This window comes from Carcharodon carcharias (genome assembly GCF_017639515.1).
Source record: "Carcharodon carcharias isolate sCarCar2 chromosome 37 unlocalized genomic scaffold, sCarCar2.pri SUPER_37_unloc_1, whole genome shotgun sequence".
NCBI lineage: Eukaryota > Metazoa > Chordata > Chondrichthyes > Lamniformes > Lamnidae > Carcharodon > Carcharodon carcharias.
The window spans coordinates 2,858,399-2,879,839 of record NW_024470758.1 but is presented as its reverse complement, the minus strand read 5'-3'; the positions used below and the strand labels follow the sequence as shown (position 1 = coordinate 2,879,839).

The window sequence follows — 21,441 nt, the reverse complement described above, 5'->3', positions numbered from 1 at the left end:
CACTCCCCATTCCTATACCCCTACCCCAAATTCCCACTCCCCAGTCTCACACCCCTACCCCAAATTCCCACTTCCTATTCACATACCCCTACCCCAAATTCCCACTCCCCATTCTCATATCCCTACCCCAAATTCCCACTCCCCATTCCCATACCCCTACCCCAAATTCCCACTCCCCATTCTCATACCCCTACCCCAAATTCCCACTCCCCATTCCCATACCCTTACCCCAAATTCCCACTCCCCATTCTCATACCCCTACCCCAAATTGCCACTCCCTATTCACATACCCCTACCCCAAATTGCCACTCCCCATTCACATAACCCTACCCCAAATTCCCACTCCCCATTCTCATCCCCTACCCCAAATTCCCACTCCCCATTCGCATACCCCTACCCCAAATTCCCACTCCCCATTCGCATACCTCAACCCCAACGTCCCAACCCCCATCTTCATACCCCTACCCCAAATTCCCACTCCCCATTCGCATACCTCTACCCCAAATTCCCACCCCCATTCTCATCCCCCACCCCAAATTCCCACTCGCTATTCACATACCCCTACGCCAAATTCCCACTCCCTATTCACATACCTCTACCCCAAATTCCCACTCCCCATCCTCATACCCTTACCCCAAATTCCCACTCCCCATCCTCATACCCCTACCCCAAATTCCCACTCCCCATTCGCATACCCCTACCCCAAATTCCCACTCCCCATTCGCATACCTCTACCCCAACTTCCCAACCCCCATCCTCATACCCCTACCCCAAATTCCCACTCCCCATTCGCATACCTCTACCCCAAATTCCCACTCCCCATTCTCATCCCCCACCCCAAATTCCCACTCGCTATTCACATACCCCTACCCCAAATTCCCACTCCCTATTCACATACCCCTACCCCAAATTCCCACTCCCCATTCTCATACCACTACCCCAAATTCCCACTCCCCATCCTCATACCCCTACCCCAAATTCCCAACCCCCATCCTCATACACCTACCCCAAATTCCCACTCCCCATTCTCATCCCCCTACCCCAAATTCCCACTCCCCATTCCCATACCCTTACCCCAAATTCCCACTCCCCATTCTCATACCTCTACCCCAAATTCCCACTCCCCATTCTCATCCCCCACCCCAAATTCCCACTCGCTATTCACATACCCCTACCCCAAATTCCCACTCCCTATTCACATACCTCTACCCCAAATTCCCACTCCCCATCCTCATACCCCTACCCCAAATTCCCACTCCCCATCCTCATACCCCTACCCCAAATTCCCACTCCCCATTCGCATACCCCTACCCCAAATTCCCACTCCCCATTCGCATACCCCTACCCCAACTTCCCAGCCCCCATCCTCATACTCCTACCCCAAATTCCCACTCCCCATTCGCATACCTCTACCCCAAATTCCCACTCCCCATTCTCATCCCCCACCCCAAATTCCCACTCGCTATTCACATACCCCTACACCAAATTCCCACTCCCTATTCACATACCCCTACCCCAAATTCCCACTCCCCATTCTCATACCACTACCCCAAATTCCCACTCCCCATCCTCATACCCCTACCCCAAATTCCCAACCCCCATCCTCATACCCCTACCCCAAATTCCCACTCCCCATTCTCATCCCCCTACCCCAAATTCCCACTCCCCATTCCCATACCCTTACCCCAAATTCCCACTCCCCATTCTCATACCCCTACCCCAAATTCCCACTCCCTATTCACATGCCCCTACCCCAAATCCCAACCCCCATCCTCATACCCCTACCCCAAATTCCCAACCCCCATCCTCATACCATTACCCCAAATTCCCACTCCCCATTCTCATCCCCCTACGCCAAATTCCCACTCCCCATTCCCATACCCTTACCCCAAATTCCCACTCCCCATTCTCATAACCCTACCCCAAATTCCCACTCCCTATTCACATACCCCTACCCCAAATTCCCACTCCCTATTCCCATACCCTTACCCCAAATTCCCACTCCGCATTCTCATACCCCTACCCCAAATTCCCACTCCCTATTCACATACCCCTACCCCAAATTCCCACTCCCCATTCACATACCCCTACCCCAAATTCCCACTCCCCATTCGCATACCTCTACCCCAAATTCCCACTCCCCATTCTCATCCCCCTACCCCAAATTCCCACTCCCCATTCGCATACCCCTACCCCAAATTCCCAACCCCCATCCTCATACCCCTACCCCAAATTCCCACTCCCCATTCGCATACTTCTACCCCAAATTCCCACTCCCCATTCTCATCCCCCTACCCCAAATTCCCACTCCCCATTCGCATACCCCTACCCCAAATTCCCACTCCCCATTCGCATACCTCTACCCCAACTTCCCAACCCCCATCCTCATACCTCTACCCCAAATTCCCACTCCCCATTCGCATACCTCTACCCCAAATTCCCACCCCCATTCTCATCCCCCTACCCCAAATTCCCACTCCCCATTCTCATCCCCCTACCCCAAATTCCCACTCCCCATTCTCATCACCCTACCCCAAATTCCCACTCCCCATTCGCATACCCCTACCCCAAATTCCCACTCCCCATTCGCATACCCCTACCCCAAATTCCCACTCCCCATTCTCATCCCCCTACCCCAAATTCCCAACCCCCATCCTCATACCATTACCCCAAATTCCCACTCCCCATTCTCATACCCCTACCCCAAATTCCACTCCCCATTCTCATACCCCTACCCCAAATTCCCACTCCCCATTCCCATACCCCAAATTCCCACTCCCCATTCTGATACACCTACCCCAAATTCCCAAATCCCATTCTCATACCCCTACCCCAAATTCCCACTCCCTATTCACATACCCCTACCCCAAATTCCCACTCCCTATTCACATACCCCTACCCCAAATTCCCAACCCCCATTCTCATACCCCTACCCCAAATTCTCAACTCCCATCCTCATACCCCTACCCCAAATTCCCAACCCCCATCCTCATACCCCTACCCCAAATTCCCAACACCCATCCTCATACCATTACCCCAAATTCCCACTCCCCATTCTCATACCCCTACCCCAAATTCCCACTCCCCATTCCCATATCCTTACCCCAAATTCCCACTCCCCATTCTCATACCCCTACCCCAAATTCCCACTCCCTCTTCACATACCCCTACCCCAAATTCCCACTCCCTCTTCACATACCCCTACCCCAAATTCCCACTCCCTATTCACATACCCCTACCCCAAATTCCCACTCCCCATTCGCATACCTCTACCCCAAATTCCCACTCCCCATTCGCATACCTCTACCCCAAATTCCCAACCCCCATCCTCATACCTCTACCCCAAATTCCCACTCCCCATTCGCATACCTCTACCCCAAATTCCCACTCCCCATTCGCATACCCCTACCCCAAATTCCCACTCCCCATTCGCATACCCCTACCCCAAATTCCCACTCCCCATTCGCATACCCCTACCCCAAATTCCCACTCCCCATTCGCATACCTCTACCCCAACTTCCCAACCCCCATCCTCATACCTCTACCCCAAATTCCCACTCCCCATTCGCATACCTCTACCCCAAATTCCCACTCCCCATTCTCATACCTCTACCCCAAATTCCCACTCCCCATTCTCATCCCCCTACCCCAAATTCCCACTCCCCATTCGCATACCCCTACCCCAAATTCCCACTCCCCATTAGCATACCTCTACCCCAAATTCCCACTCCCCATTCGCATACCTCTACCCCAAATTCCCACTCCCCATTCTCATCCCCCTACCCCAAATTCCCACTCCCCATTCGCATACCCCTACCCCAAATTCCCACTCCCCATTCACATACCTCTACCCCAAATTCCCACTCCCCATTCGCATACCCCTACCCCAAATTCCCACTCCCCATTCGCATACCCCTACCCCAAATTCCCAGTCCCCATTCGCATACCCCTACCCCAAATTCCCACTCCCCATTCTCATCCCCCTACCCCAAATTCCCAACACCCATCCTCATACCATTACCCCAAATTCCCACTCCCCATTCTCATACCCCTACCCCAAATTCCACTCCCCATTCTCATACCCCTACCCCAAATTCCACTCCCCATTCTCATACCCCTACCCCAAATTCCCAACCCCCATTCTCATACCCCTACCCCAAATTCCCACTCCCCATTCCCATACCCCAAATTCCCACTCCCCATTCTGATACCCCTACCCCAAATTCCCAAATCCCATTCTCATACCCCTACCCCAAATTCCCACTCCCTATTCACATACCCCTACCCCAAATTCCCACTCCCTATTCACATACCCCTACCCAAAATTCCCAACCCCCATTCTCATACCCCTACCCCAAATTCTCAACTCCCATCCTCATACCCCTACCCCAAATTCCCAACCCCAATCCTCATACCCCTACCCCAAATTCCCAACCCCCATCCTCATACCATTACCCCAAATTCCCACACCCCAATCTCATACCCCTACCCCAAATTCCCACTCCCCATTCTCATACCCCTACCCCAAATTCCCACTCCCCATTCCCATATCCTTACCCCAAATTCCCACTCCCCATTCTCATACCCCTACCCCAAATTCCCACTCCCTCTTCACATACCCCTACCCCAAATTCCCACTCCCTCTTCACATACCCCTACCCCAAATTCCCACTCCCTATTCACATACCCCTACCCCAAATTCCCAGTCCCCATTCTCATACCCCTACCCCAAATTCCCACTCCCCATTCGCATACCTCTACCCCAAATTCCCACTCCCCATTCGCATACCTCTACCCCAAATTCCCAACCCCCATCCTCATACCTCTACATCAAATTCCCACTCCCCATTCGCATACCTCTACCCCAAATTCCCACTCCCCATTCGCATACCCCTACCCCAAATTCCCACTCCCCATTCGCATACCCCTACCCCAAATTCCCACTCCCCATTCGCATACCCCTACCCCAAATTCCCACTCCCCTACCCCAAATTCTCAACCCCCATCCTCATACCCCTACCCCAAATTCCCACTCCCCATTCGCATACTTCTACCCCAAATTCCCACTCCCCATTCTCATCCCCCTACCCCAAATTCCCACTCCCCATTCTCATCCCCTACCCCAAATTCCCACTCCCCATTCGCATACCCCTACCCCAAATTCCCACTCCCCATTCGCATACCTCTACCCCAACTTCCCAACCCCCATCCTCATACCTCTACCCCAAATTCCCACTCCTCATTCGCATACCTCTACCCCAAATTCCCACTCCCCATTCGCATACCTCTACCCCAAATTCCCACTCCCCATTCGCATACCTCTACCCCAAATTCCCAACCCCCATCCTCATACCTCTACACCAAATTCCCACTCCCCATTCGCATACCTCTACCTCAAATTCCCACTCCCCATTCGCATACCCCTACCCCAAATTCCCACTCCCCATTCGCATACCCCTACCCCAAATTCCCACTCCCCATTCGCATACCCCTACCCCAAATTCCAACTCCCCTACCCCAAATTCCCAACCCCCATCCTCATACCCCTACCCCAAATTCCCACTCCCCATTCGCATACTTCTACCCCAAATTCCCACTCCCCATTCTCATCCCCCAACCCCAAATTCCCACACCCCATTCTCATCCCCTACCCCAAATTCCCACCCCCCATTCGCATACCCCTACCCCAAATTCCCACTCCCCATTCGCATACCTCTACCCCAACTTCCCAACCCCCATTCTCATACCTCTACCCCAAATTCCCACTCCTCATTCGCATACCTCTACCCCAAATTCCCACTCCCTATTCTCATCCCCCTACCCCAAATTCCCACTCCTCATTCGCATACCCCTACCCCAAATTCCCACTCCCCATTCGCATACCTCTACCCCAAATTCCCACTCCCCATTCTCATTCCCCTACCCCAAATTCCCACTCCCCATTCGCATACCCCTACCCCAAATTCCCACTCCCCATTCGCATACCTCTACCCCAAATTCCCACTCCCCATTCTCATCCCCCTACCCCAAATTCCCAACCCCCATCCTCATACCATTACCCCAAATTCCCACTCCCCATTCTCATCCCCCTACCCCAAATTCCCACTCCCCATTCGCATACCCCTACCCCAAATTCCCACTCCCCATTCGCATACCTCTACCCCAACTTCCCAACCCCCATCCTCATACCTCTACCCCAAATTCCCACTCCCCATTCGCATACCTCTACCCCAAATTCCCACTCCCCATTCTCATCCCCCTACCCCAAATTCCCACTCCCTATTCGCATACCCCTACCCCAAATTCCCACTCCCCATTCGCATACCTCTACCCCAAATTCCCACTCCCCATTCGCATTCCTCTACCCCAAATTCCCACTCCCCATTCTCATCCCCCTACCCCAAATTCCCACTCCCCATTCGCATACCCCTACCCCAAATTCCCACTCCCCATTCGCATACCTCTACCCCAAATTCCCACTCCCCATTCGCATACCCCTACCCCAAATTCCCACTCCCCATTCGCATACCTCTACCCCAAATTCCCACTCCCCATTCTCATCCTCCTACCCCAAATTCCCAACCCCCATCCTCATACCATTACCCCAAATTCCCACTCCCCATTCTCATACCCCTACCCCAAATTCCACTCCCCATTCTCATACCCCTACCCCAAATTCCACTCCCCATTCTCATACCCCTACCCCAAATTCCCAACCCCCATTCTCATACCCCTACCCCAAATTCCCACTCCCCATTCCCATACCCCAAATTCCCACTCCCCATTCTGATACCCCTACCCCAAATTCCCAAATCCCATTCTCATACCCCTACCCCAAATTCCTACTCCCTATTCACATACCCCTACCCCAAATTCCCACTCCCTATTCACATACCCCTACCCCAAATTCCCAACCCCCATTCTCATACCCCTACCCCAAATTCTCAACTCCCATCCTCATACCCCTACCCCAAATTCCCAACCCCCATCCTCATACCATTACCCCAAATTCCCACTCCCCATTCTCATACCCCTACCCCAAATTCCCACTCCCCATTCTCATACCCCTACCCCAAATTCCCACTCCCCATTCCTATATCCTTACCCCAAATTCCCACTCCCCATTCTCATACCCCTACCCCAAATTCCCACTCCCTCTTCACATACCCCTACCCCAAATTCCCACTCCCTCTTCACATACCCCTACCCCAAATTCCCACTCCCTCTTCACATACCCCTACCCCAAATTCCCACTCCCCATTCTCATACCCCTACCCCAAATTCCCACTCCCCATTCGCATACCTCTACCCCAAATTCCCACTCCCCATTCGCATACCTCTACCCCAAATTCCCAACCCCCATCCTCATACCTCGACCCCAAATTCCCACTCCCCATTCGCATACCTCTACCCCAAATTCCCACTCCCCATTCGCATACCCCTACCCCAAATTCCCACTCCCCATTCGCATACCCCTACCCCAACTTCCCAGCCCCCATCCTCATACTCCTACCCCAAATTCCCACTCCCCATTCGCATACCTCTACCCCAAATTCCCACTCCCCATTCTCATCCCCCACCCCAAATTCCCACTCGCTATTCACATACCCCTACACCAAATTCCCACTCCCTATTCACATACCCCTACCCCAAATTCCCACTCCCCATTCTCATACCACTACCCCAAATTCCCACTCCCCATCCTCATACCCCTACCCCAAATTCCCAACCCCCATCCTCATACCCCTACCCCAAATTCCCACTCCCCATTCTCATCCCCCTACCCCAAATTCCCACTCCCCATTCCCATACCCTTACCCCAAATTCCCACTCCCCATTCTCATACCCCTACCCCAAATTCCCACTCCCTATTCACATGCCCCTACCCCAAATCCCAACCCCCATCCTCATACCCCTACCCCAAATTCCCAACCCCCATCCTCATACCATTACCCCAAATTCCCACTCCCCATTCTCATCCCCCTACGCCAAATTCCCACTCCCCATTCCCATACCCTTACCCCAAATTCCCACTCCCCATTCTCATAACCCTACCCCAAATTCCCACTCCCTATTCACATACCCCTACCCCAAATTCCCACTCCCTATTCCATACCCTTACCCCAAATTCCCACTCCGCATTCTCATACCCCTACCCCAAATTCCCACTCCCTATTCACATACCCCTACCCCAAATTCCCACTCCCCATTCACATACCCCTACCCCAAATTCCCACTCCCCATTCGCATACCTCTACCCCAAATTCCCACTCCCCATTCTCATCCCCCTACCCCAAATTCCCACTCCCCATTCGCATACCCCTACCCCAAATTCCCACCCCCATCCTCATACCCCTACCCCAAATTCCCACTCCCCATTCGCATACTTCTACCCCAAATTCCCACTCCCCATTCTCATCCCCCTACCCCAAATTCCCACTCCCCATTCGCATACCCCTACCCCAAATTCCCACTCCCCATTCGCATACCTCTACCCCAACTTCCCAACCCCCATCCTCATACCTCTACCCCAAATTCCCACTCCCCATTCGCATACCTCTACCCCAAATTCCCACCCCCATTCTCATCCCCCTACCCCAAATTCCCACTCCCCATTCTCATCCCCCTACCCCAAATTCCCACTCCCCATTCTCATCACCCTACCCCAAATTCCCACTCCCCATTCGCATACCCCTACCCCAAATTCCCACTCCCCATTCGCATACCCCTACCCCAAATTCCCACTCCCCATTCTCATCCCCCTACCCCAAATTCCCAACCCCCATCCTCATACCATTACCCCAAATTCCCACTCCCCATTCTCATACCCCTACCCCAAATTCCACTCCCCATTCTCATACCCCTACCCCAAATTCCCACTCCCCATTCCCATACCCCAAATTCCCACTCCCCATTCTGATACACCTACCCCAAATTCCCAAATCCCATTCTCATACCCCTACCCCAAATTCCCACTCCCTATTCACATACCCCTACCCCAAATTCCCACTCCCTATTCACATACCCCTACCCCAAATTCCCAACCCCCATTCTCATACCCCTACCCCAAATTCTCAACTCCCATCCTCATACCCCTACCCCAAATTCCCAACCCCCATCCTCATACCCCTACCCCAAATTCCCAACACCCATCCTCATACCATTACCCCAAATTCCCACTCCCCATTCTCATACCCCTACCCCAAATTCCCACTCCCCATTCCCATATCCTTACCCCAAATTCCCACTCCCCATTCTCATACCCCTACCCCAAATTCCCACTCCCTCTTCACATACCCCTACCCCAAATTCCCACTCCCTCTTCACATACCCCTACCCCAAATTCCCACTCCCTATTCACATACCCCTACCCCAAATTCCCACTCCCCATTCGCATACCTCTACCCCAAATTCCCACTCCCCATTCGCATACCTCTACCCCAAATTCCCAACCCCCATCCTCATACCTCTACCCCAAATTCCCACTCCCCATTCGCATACCTCTACCCCAAATTCCCACTCCCCATTCGCATACCCCTACCCCAAATTCCCACTCCCCATTCGCATACCCCTACCCCAAATTCCCACTCCCCATTCGCATACCCCTACCCCAAATTCCCACTCCCCATTCGCATACCTCTACCCCAACTTCCCAACCCCCATCCTCATACCTCTACCCCAAATTCCCACTCCCCATTCGCATACCTCTACCCCAAATTCCCACTCCCCATTCTCATACCTCTACCCCAAATTCCCACTCCCCATTCTCATCCCCCTACCCCAAATTCCCACTCCCCATTCGCATACCCCTACCCCAAATTCCCACTCCCCATTCGCATACCTCTACCCCAAATTCCCACTCCCCATTCGCATACCTCTACCCCAAATTCCCACTCCCCATTCTCATCCCCCTACCCCAAATTCCCACTCCCCATTCGCATACCCCTACCCCAAATTCCCACTCCCCATTCACATACCTCTACCCCAAATTCCCACTCCCCATTCGCATACCCCTACCCCAAATTCCCACTCCCCATTCGCATACCCCTACCCCAAATTCCCAGTCCCCATTCGCATACCCCTACCCCAAATTCCCACTCCCCATTCTCATCCCCCTACCCCAAATTCCCAACACCCATCCTCATACCATTACCCCAAATTCCCACTCCCCATTCTCATACCCCTACCCCAAATTCCACTCCCCATTCTCATACCCCTACCCCAAATTCCACTCCCCATTCTCATACCCCTACCCCAAATTCCCAACCCCCATTCTCATACCCCTACCCCAAATTCCCACTCCCCATTCCCATACCCCAAATTCCCACTCCCCATTCTGATACCCCTACCCCAAATTCCCAAATCCCATTCTCATACCCCTACCCCAAATTCCCACTCCCTATTCACATACCCCTACCCCAAATTCCCACTCCCTATTCACATACCCCTACCCAAAATTCCCAACCCCCATTCTCATACCCCTACCCCAAATTCTCAACTCCCATCCTCATACCCCTACCCCAAATTCCCAACCCCAATCCTCATACCCCTACCCCAAATTCCCAACCCCCATCCTCATACCATTACCCCAAATTCCCACTCCCCATTCTCATACCCCTACCCCAAATTCCCACTCCCCATTCTCATACCCCTACCCCAAATTCCCACTCCCCATTCCCATATCCTTACCCCAAATTCCCACTCCCCATTCTCATACCCCTACCCCAAATTCCCACTCCCTCTTCACATACCCCTACCCCAAATTCCCACTCCCTCTTCACATACCCCTACCCCAAATTCCCACTCCCTATTCACATACCCCTACCCCAAATTCCAGTCCCCATTCTCATACCCCTACCCCAAATTCCCACTCCCCATTCGCATACCTCTACCCCAAATTCCCACTCCCCATTCGCATACCTCTACCCCAAATTCCCAACCCCCATCCTCATACCTCTACATCAAATTCCCACTCCCCATTCGCATATCTCTACCCCAAATTCCCACTCCCCATTCGCATACCCCTACCCCAAATTCCCACTCCCCATTCGCATACCCCTACCCCAAATTCCCACTCCCCATTCGCATACCCCTACCCCAAATTCCCACTCCCCTACCCCAAATTCTCAACCCCCATCCTCATACCCCTACCCCAAATTCCCACTCCCCATTCGCATACTTCTACCCCAAATTCCCACTCCCCATTCTCATCCCCCTACCCCAAATTCCCACTCCCCATTCTCATCCCCTACCCCAAATTCCCACTCCCCATTCGCATACCCCTACCCCAAATTCCCACTCCCCATTCGCATACCTCTACCCCAACTTCCCAACCCCCATCCTCATACCTCTACCCCAAATTCCACTCCTCATTCGCATACCTCTACCCCAAATTCCCACTCCCCATTCGCATACCTCTACCCCAAATTCCCACTCCCATTCGCATACCTCTACCCCAAATTCCCAACCCCCATCCTCATACCTCTACACCAAATTCCCACTCCCCATTCGCATACCTCTACCTCAAATTCCCACTCCCCATTCGCATACCCCTACCCCAAATTCCCACTCCCCATTCGCATACCCCTACCCCAAATTCCCACTCCCCATTCGCATACCCCTACCCCAAATTCCAACTCCCCTACCCCAAATTCCCAACCCCCATCCTCATACCCCTACCCCAAATTCCCACTCCCCATTCGCATACTTCTACCCCAAATTCCCACTCCCCATTCTCATCCCCCTACCCCAAATTCCCACTCCCCATTCTCATCCCCTACCCCAAATTCCCACCCCCCATTCGCATACCCCTACCCCAAATTCCCACTCCCCATTCGCATACCTCTACCCCAACTTCCCAACCCCCATTCTCATACCTCTACCCCAAATTCCCACTCCTCATTCGCATACCTCTACCCCCAAATTCCCACTCCCTATTCTCATCCCCCTACCCCAAATTCCCACTCCTCATTCGCATACCCCTACCCCAAATTCCCACTCCCCATTCGCATACCTCTACCCCAAATTCCCACTCCCCATTCTCATTCCCCTACCCCAAATTCCCACTCCCCATTCGCATACCCCTACCCCAAATTCCCACTCCCCATTCGCATACCTCTACCCCAAATTCCCACTCCCCATTCTCATCCCCCTACCCCAAATTCCCAACCCCCATCCTCATACCATTACCCCAAATTCCCACTCCCCATTCTCATCCCCCTACCCCAAATTCCCACTCCCCATTCGCATACCCCTACCCCAAATTCCCACTCCCCATTCGCATACCTCTACCCCAACTTCCCAACCCCCATCCTCATACCTCTACCCCAAATTCCCACTCCCCATTCGCATACCTCTACCCCAAATTCCCACTCCCCATTCTCATCCCCCTACCCCAAATTCCCACTCCCTATTCGCATACCCCTACCCCAAATTCCCACTCCCCATTCGCATACCTCTACCCCAAATTCCCACTCCCCATTCGCATTCCTCTACCCCAAATTCCCACTCCCCATTCTCATCCCCCTACCCCAAATTCCCACTCCCCATTCGCATACCCCTACCCCAAATTCCCACTCCCCATTCGCATACCTCTACCCCAAATTCCCACTCCCCATTCGCATACCCCTACCCCAAATTCCCACTCCCCATTCGCATACCTCTACCCCAAATTCCCACTCCCCATTCTCATCCTCCTACCCCAAATTCCCAACCCCCATCCTCATACCATTACCCCAAATTCCCACTCCCCATTCTCATACCCCTACCCCAAATTCCACTCCCCATTCTCATACCCCTACCCCAAATTCCACTCCCCATTCTCATACCCCTACCCCAAATTCCCAACCCCCATTCTCATACCCCTACCCCAAATTCCCACTCCCCATTCCCATACCCCAAATTCCCACTCCCCATTCTGATACCCCTACCCCAAATTCCCAAAACCCATTCTCATACCCCTACCCCCAAATTCCTACTCCCTATTCACATACCCCTACCCCAAATTCCCACTCCCTATTCACATACCCCTACCCCAAATTCCCAACCCCCATTCTCATACCCCTACCCCAAATTCTCAACTCCCATCCTCATACCCCTACCCCAAATTCCCAACCCCCATCCTCATACCATTACCCCAAATTCCCACTCCCCATTCTCATACCCCTACCCCAAATTCCCACTCCCCATTCTCATACCCCTACCCCAAATTCCCACTCCCCATTCCTATATCCTTACCCCAAATTCCCACTCCCCATTCTCATACCCCTACCCCAAATTCCCACTCCCTCTTCACATACCCCTACCCCAAATTCCCACTCCCTCTTCACATACCCCTACCCCAAATTCCCACTCCCTCTTCACATACCCCTACCCCAAATTCCCACTCCCAATTCTCATACCCCTACCCCAAATTCCCACTCCCCATTCGCATACCTCTACCCCAAATTCCCACTCCCCATTCGCATACCTCTACCCCAAATTCCCAACCCCCATCCTCATACCTCGACCCCAAATTCCCACTCCCCATTCGCATACCTCTACCCCAAATTCCCACTCCCCATTCGCATACCCCTACCCCAAATTCCCACTCCCCATTCGCATACCCCTACCCCAAATTCCCACTCCCCATTCGCATACCTCTACCACAACTTCTCAACCGCCATCCTCATACCCCTACCCCAAATTCCCACTCCCCATTCGCATACCTCTACCCCAAATTCCCACTCCCCATTCGCATACCCCTACCCCAAATTCCCACTCCCCATTCGCATACCCCTACCCCAAATTCCCACTCCCCATTCGCATACCTCTATCCCAAATTCCCACTCCCCATTCACATACCCCTACCCCAAATTCCCACTCCCCATTCGCATACCTCTACCCCAAATTCCCACTCCCCATTCTCATCTCCCTACCCCCAATTCCCAACCCCCATCCTCATACCATTACTCCAAATTCCCACTCCCCATTCTCATCCCCCTACCCCAAATTCCACTCCCCATTCTCATACCCCTACCCCAAATTCCACTCCCCATTCTCATACCCCTACCCCAAATTCCACTCCCCATTCTCATACCCCTACCCCAAATTCCACTCCCCATTCTCATACCCCTACCCCAAATTCCACTCCCCATTCTCATACCCCTACCCCAAATTCCCAATCCCCATTCTCATACCCCTACCCCAAATTCCCAACCCCCATTCTCATACCCATACCCCAAATTCCCACTCTCCATTCCCAACCCCAAATTCCCACTCCCCATTCCCAACCCCAAATTCCCACTCCCCATTCCCAACCCCAAATTCCCACTCCCCATTCCCAACCCCAAATTCCCACTCCCCATTCCCAACCCCAAATTCCCACTCTCCATTCTGATACCCCTACCCCAAATTCCCACTCCCCATTCGCATACCCCTACCCCAAATTCCCACTCCCCATTCGCATACCCCTACCCCAAATTCCCACTCCCCATTCGCATACCCCTACCCCAAATTCCCACTCCCCATTCTCATACCCCTACCCCAAATTCCCACTCCCCATTCGCATACCCCTACCCCAAATTCCCACTCCCCATTCGCATACCCCTACCCCAAATTCCCACTCCCCATTCTCATACCCCTACCCCAAATTCCCACTCCCCATTCTCATACCCCTACCCCAAATTCCACTCCCCATTCTCATACCCCTACCCCAAATTCCACTCCCCATTCTCATACCCCTACCCAAATTCCACTCCCCATTCTCATACCCCTATCCCAAATTCCACTCCCCATTCTCATACCCCTACCCCAAATTCCCACTCCCCATTCTCATACCCCTACCCAAATTCCCACTCCCATTCTCATACCCCTACCCAAATTCCCACTCCCCATTCTCATACCCCTACCCCAAATTCCCACTCCCCATTCTCATACCCCTACCCCAAATTCCCAACTCCCATTCTCATACCCCTACCCCAAATTCCCAACCCCCATTCTCATACCCCAAATTCCCACTCCCCATTCTCATACCCCTACCCCAAATTCCCAACTCCCATTCTCATACCCCTACCCCAAATTCCCACTCACCATTCTCATACCCCTACCCCAAATTCCCACTCCCCATTCTCATACCCCTACCCCAAATTCCCACTCCCCATTCTCATACCCCTACCCCAAATTCCCAACTCCCATTCTCATACCCCTACCCCAAATTCCCACTCCCCATTCTCATACCCCTACCCCAAATTCCCACTCCCCATTCTCATACCCCTACCCCAAATTCCCACTCCCCATTCTCATACCCTACCCCAAATTCCCACTCCCATTCTCATACCCCTACCCCAAATTCCCACTCCCCATTCTCATACCCCTACCCCAATTCCCACTCCCCATTCGCATACCCCTACCCCAAATTCCCACTCCCCATTCTCATACCCCTACCCCAAATTCCCACTCCCCATTCTCATACCCCTACCCCAAATTCCCAACTCCCCATTCTCATACCCCTACCCCAAATTCCCACTCCCCATTCTCATACCCCTACCCCAAATTCCCACTCCCCATTCTCATACCCCTACCCCAAATTCCCACTCCCCATTCTCATACCCCTACCCCAAATTCCCACTCCCCATTCTCATACCCCTACCCCAAATTCCCACTCCCCATTCTCATACCCCTACCCCAAATTCCCACTCCCATTCTCATACCCCTACCCCAAATTCCCACTCCCCATTCTCATACCCCTACCCCAAATTCCCACTCCCCATTCTCATACCCCTACCCCAAATTCCCACTCCCCATTCTCATACCCCTACCCCAAATTCCCACTCCCCATTCTCATACCCCTACCCCAAATTCCCACTCCCCATTCTCATACCCCTACCCCAAATTCCCACTCCCCATTCTCATACCCCTACCCCAAATTCCCACTCCCATTCTCATACCCCTACCCCAAATTCCCCACTCCCCATTCTCATACCCCTACCCCAAATTCCCACTCCCCATTCTCATACCCCTACCCCAAATTCCCACTCCCCATTCTCATACCCCTACCCCAAATTCCCAACCCCCATTCTCATACCCCAAATTCCCACTCCCATTCTCATACCCCTACCCCAAATTCCCACTCCCATTCTCATACCCCTACCCCAAATTCCCACTCCCCATTCTCATACCCCTACCCCAAATTCCCACTCCCCATTCTCATACCCCTACCCCAAATTCCCACTCCCCATTCTCATACCCCTACCCCAAATTCCCACTCCCCATTCTCATACCCCTACCCCAAATTCCCACTCCCATTCTCATACCCCTACCCCAAATTCCCACTCCCCATTCTCATACCCCTACCCCAAATTCCCACTCCCCATTCTCATACCCCTACCCCAAATTCCCACTCCCCATTCTCATACCCCTACCCCAAATTCCCACTCCCCATTCTCATACCCCTACCCCAAATTCCCACTCCCCATTCTCATACCCCTACCCCAAATTCCCACTCCCCATTCTCATACCCCTACCCCAAATTCCCACTCCCCATTCTCATACCCCTACCCCAAATTCCCACTCCCCATTCTCATACCCCTACCCCAAATTCCCACTCCCCATTCTCATACCCCTACCCCAAATTCCCACTCCCCATTCTCATACCCCTACCCCAAATTCCCACTCCCCATTCTCATACCCCTACCCCAAATTCCCACTCCCCATTCTCATACCCCTACCCCAAATTCCCACTCCCCATTCTCATACCCCTACCCCAAATTCCCACTCCCCATTCTCATACCCCTACCCCAAATTCCCACTCCCCATTCCATACCCTTACCCCAAATTCCCACTCCCCATTCTCATACCCCTACCCCAAATTCCCACTCCCCATTCTCATACCCCTACCCCAAATTCCCACTCCCATTCTCATACCCCTACCCCAAATTCCCACTCCCCATTCTCATACCCCTACCCCAAATTCCCACTCCCCATTCTCATACCCCTACCCCAAATTCCCACTCCCCATTCTCATACCCCTACCCCAAATTCCCAACTCCCATTCTCATACCCCTACCCCAAATTCCCACTCCCCATTCTCATACCCCTACCCCAAATTCCCACTCCCCATTCTCATACCCCTACCCCAAATTCCCACTCCCCATTCTCATACCCCTACCCCAAATTCCCACTCCCCATTCTCATACCCCTACCCCAAATTCCCAACTCCCATTCTCATACCCCTACCCCAAATTCCCACTCCCCATTCTCATACCCTACCCCAAATTCCCCACTCCCCATTCTCATACCCCTACCCCAAATTCCCACTCCCCATTCTCATACCCCTACCCCAAATTCCCACTCCCCATTCTCATACCCCTACCCCAAATTCCCACTCCCCATTCTCATACCCCTACCCCAAATTCCCACTCCCCATTCTCATACCCCTACCCCAAATTCCCACTCCCCATTCTCATACCCCTACCCCAAATTCCCACTCCCCATTCTCATACCCCTACCCCAAATTCCCACTCCCCATTCTCATACCCCTACCCCAAATTCCCACTCCCCATTCTCATACCCCTACCCCAAATTCCCACTCCCCATTCTCATACCCCTACCCCAAATTCCCACTCCCCATTCCCATACCCTTACCCCAAATTCCCACTCCCCATTCTCATACCCCTACCCCAAATTCCCACTCCCCATTCTCATACCCCTACCCCAAATTCCCACTCCCCATTCGCATACCTCTACCCCAAATTCCCAACCCCCATCCTCATACCCCTACCCCAAATTCCCACTCCCCATTCGCATACCCCTACCCCAAATTCCCACTCCCCATTCGCATACCTCTACCCCAAATTCCCAACCCCCATCCTCATACCTCTACCCCCAAATTCCCACTCCCCATTCTCATACCCCTACCCCAAATTCCCACTCCCCATTCCCATACCCCTACCCCAAATTCCCACTCCCCATTCTCATACCCCTACCCCAAATTCCCACTCCCCATTCTCATACCCCTACCCCAAATTCCCACTCCCCATTCGCATACCTCTACCCCAAATTCCCAACCCCCATCCTCATACCCCTACCCCAAATTCCCACTCCCCATTCGCATACCCCTACCACAAATTCCCACTCCCCATTCGCATACCTCTACCCCAAATTCCCAACCCCCATCCTCATACCCCTACCCCAAATTCCCACTCCCCATTCGCATACCCCTACCCCAAATTCCCACTCCCCATTCTCATACCCCTACCCCAAATTCCCACTCCCCATTCTCATACCCCTACCCCAAATTCCCACTCCCTATTCTCATACCCCTACCCCAAATTCCCACTCCCCATTCTCATACCCCTACCCCAAATTCCCAACTCCCATTCTCATACCCCTACCCCAAATTCCCACTCCCCATTCTCATACCCCTACCCCAAATTCCCACTCCCCATTCTCATACCCCTACCCCAAATTCCCACTCCCCATTCTCATACCCCTACCCCAAATTCCCACTCCCCATTCTCATACCCCTACCCCAAATTCCCAACTCCCATTCTCATACCCCTACCCCAAATTCCCACTCCCCATTCTCATACCCCTACCCCAAATTCCCACTCCCCATTCTCATACCCCTACCCCAAATTCCCACTCCCCATTCTCATACCCCTACCCCAAATTCCCACTCCCCATTCTCATACCCCTACCCCAAATTCCCACTCCCCATTCTCATACCCCTACCCCAAATTCCCACTCCCCATTCTCATACCCCTACCCCAAATTCCCACTCCCCATTCTCATACCCCTACCCCAAATTCCCACTCCCCATTCTCATACCCCTACCCCAAATTCCCACTCCCCATTCCCATACCCTTACCCCAAATTCCCACTCCCCATTCTCATACCCCTACCCCAAATTCCCACTCCCCATTCTCATACCCCTACCCCAAATTCCCACTCCCCATTCGCATACCTCTACCCCAAATTCCCAACCCCCATCCTCATACCCCTACCCCAAATTCCCACTCCCCATTCGCATACCCCTACCCCAAATTCCCACTCCCCATTCGCATACCTCTACCCCAAATTCCCAACCCCCATCCTCATACCTCTACCCCAAATTCCCACTCCCCATTCTCATACCCCTACCCCAAATTCCCACTCCCCATTCCCATACCCCTACCCCAAATTCCCACTCCCCATTCTCATACCCCTACCCCAAATTCCCACTCCCCATTCTCATACCCCTACCCCAAATTCCCACTCCCCATTCGCATACCTCTACCCCAAATTCCCAACCCCCATCCTCATACCCCTACCCCAAATTCCCACTCCCCATTCGCATACCCCTACCACAAATTCCCACTCCCCATTCGCATACCTCTACCCCAAATTCCCAACCCCCATCCTCATACCCCTACCCCAAATTCCCACTCCCCATTCGCATACCCCTACCCCAAATTCCCACTCCCCATTCTCATACCCCTACCCCAAATTCCCACTCCCCATTCTCATACCCCTACCCCAAATTCCCACTCCCCATTCTCATACCCCTACCCCAAATTCCCACTCCCCATTCTCATACCCCTACCCCAAATTCCCACTCCCCATTCGCATACCCCTACCCCAAATTCCCACTCCCCATTCTCATACCCCTACCCCAAATTCCCACTCCCCATTCTCATACCCCTACCCCAAATTCCCACTCCCCATTCTCATACCCCTACCCCACTCCCAGCCCAAATTCCCTTCCCCCCCGCCCCCAATTCTCGAACATATAGAGTGTGGGGGAAGGGTAGATTATTACAGGGCCCTGCACTTACGCTGCCGGTAGCTGACGTGCTGAGCCATGGCCGATCCTAATGGAGTTCACCCTCTCTATGTCGGTGGGGATGAAGCGCGCTCCCCGCTTCCACTCCCGCCGGCCTCCGGTCGCCCCTCGCAACCACCGAGGTCTCTCAACCAAACCTGCTGGCTTCGCACTGCACCCCTCCTCCTCCTCCTCCTCCCCCCCCCAACCTTCAAAAAGTTGTGGTGTGTCCCGCCCCTTCAACCCGCATCTCTCAGCTCCCATTGGTCAGTATCCACGTCCATCAATTCCGCGTCCCGACGGGCATCAGGTTAGGTTGATCCAAGCGCAGGCGCAGTGGGTATTTTTTTCCCCACTCCTCCTCCATCGATGCCACGAAGTCAAGTCCACGGAACAGGTGAGAGGGGCAATGGAGGGTAAATAAAAGTCACACTTTACCTCATGTTTTTTCATGAAGCTTCTATTTATCCCTCTTTCTGGCAATGGGAAACGTAAAAGTTTTTTTTAAAAAAATTGCCTTGCAAGAGATCATCTCTTAAAGGGGAGGTGACTTATTTTTTTTGGCCCCATTGAAAAATGGTTGGAGGCAACTTTTTCTTTCCTTAAAGGCACATTCAGTGCTCTGAGTTGTGGGAAGGTCTGACACAGCACTGAACAAATTGAACTTTTCTGCACATCTCAACTGGGAGTAATAACTCAAAAAGAATCTCATGTGGATCGGACCGTGTGCTTCTGTCTATTCTACCTCCCTTCCCCACCCTTCTCTTTTTTTTTGTTTGTGAAATGCAGCTTTTAGGCGAACTTGGTCAGCTTGGCTTGGTCTGTACATCGCTCCTCAAAAGGTTTGAGCTCCAGAGACTCTAGCTCCGTGATTCTGGCCGCCCCTTCCAGCGCCAGTGCTGAGGGAGTGCAGCGCTGTCAGGGGTGCTGTTCTTCAGATGAAACTTTAAATCAAGACCCTGTCTACCCTCTCGGGTGAGCATAAAAGATCCCACTGCCACTAATTGGAAGAAGGAAAGCAGGGGGAGCCCAGGGCCGATATTTATCCCGAAACCGGCATCGCTAAAACAGCTCGTCGTTATTGCATTACTGTTTGTGGGAGCTTTCTGTGTACAAAATGGGCTGTCCTGTTTCCTACATTACAACAGAAACGACGCGTCAAAGGTGTTTCATTGTGTGTAAAGTACTTTTGGGGGGGTGGTGGTCCTAAGGATGTGAAAATTGTAATAAAATTTGTATACTGTGCACTTACTTCATGGTTTTGCTTCCTGTGTTAAACATTTGTGCAACAGTTCTGGGAGTCAACACTTAGAATGCAAAACATCCTGTCAATATTTGCCTGTGGCATTGTAATGACCCAACGAAGTGGTGCTGCTGCGTATCACTCTTCCAGCTATTCAACCACCTGTAAATTACGACCTTGTGGACTCTCTTACTGCTTTCTGTCCATTGCTGGCTTGTATCTGCCGTCCTGTTTCATGGCCTGACTACTGACTGCGTTTCTTGCTCCTAGCAAGGGCCCATCCACTCTCCCTGGGTGGGTGGGTGGGGGGGGGGTGCATACCGGTAAGACACATTTTTATCATCCCATTTGTTACGATCCCCCTAGAGGTTCATAACTTTTAGAAAGATATTGGAATTTCCAGTGAAAATTGGATTTC

General features: G+C 52.7%; 1 protein-coding gene across 1 annotated transcript in view; it reads right to left on the bottom strand.

Moving 5' to 3' along the window:
• The window catches only part of yif1a (Yip1 interacting factor homolog A (S. cerevisiae)), a 64,100-nt gene extending 44,131 nt beyond the window's left edge, over positions 1-19,969 (bottom strand). Inside the window, exon 1 of the mRNA XM_041181943.1 lies at positions 19,794-19,969. Within this exon, the coding sequence (XP_041037877.1) occupies positions 19,794-19,821 (28 nt within the window). The 5' untranslated portion in view covers positions 19,822-19,969. The remainder of the gene's footprint in view (positions 1-19,793) is intronic.
• Positions 19,970-21,441: the final 1,472 nt, after the last annotated feature.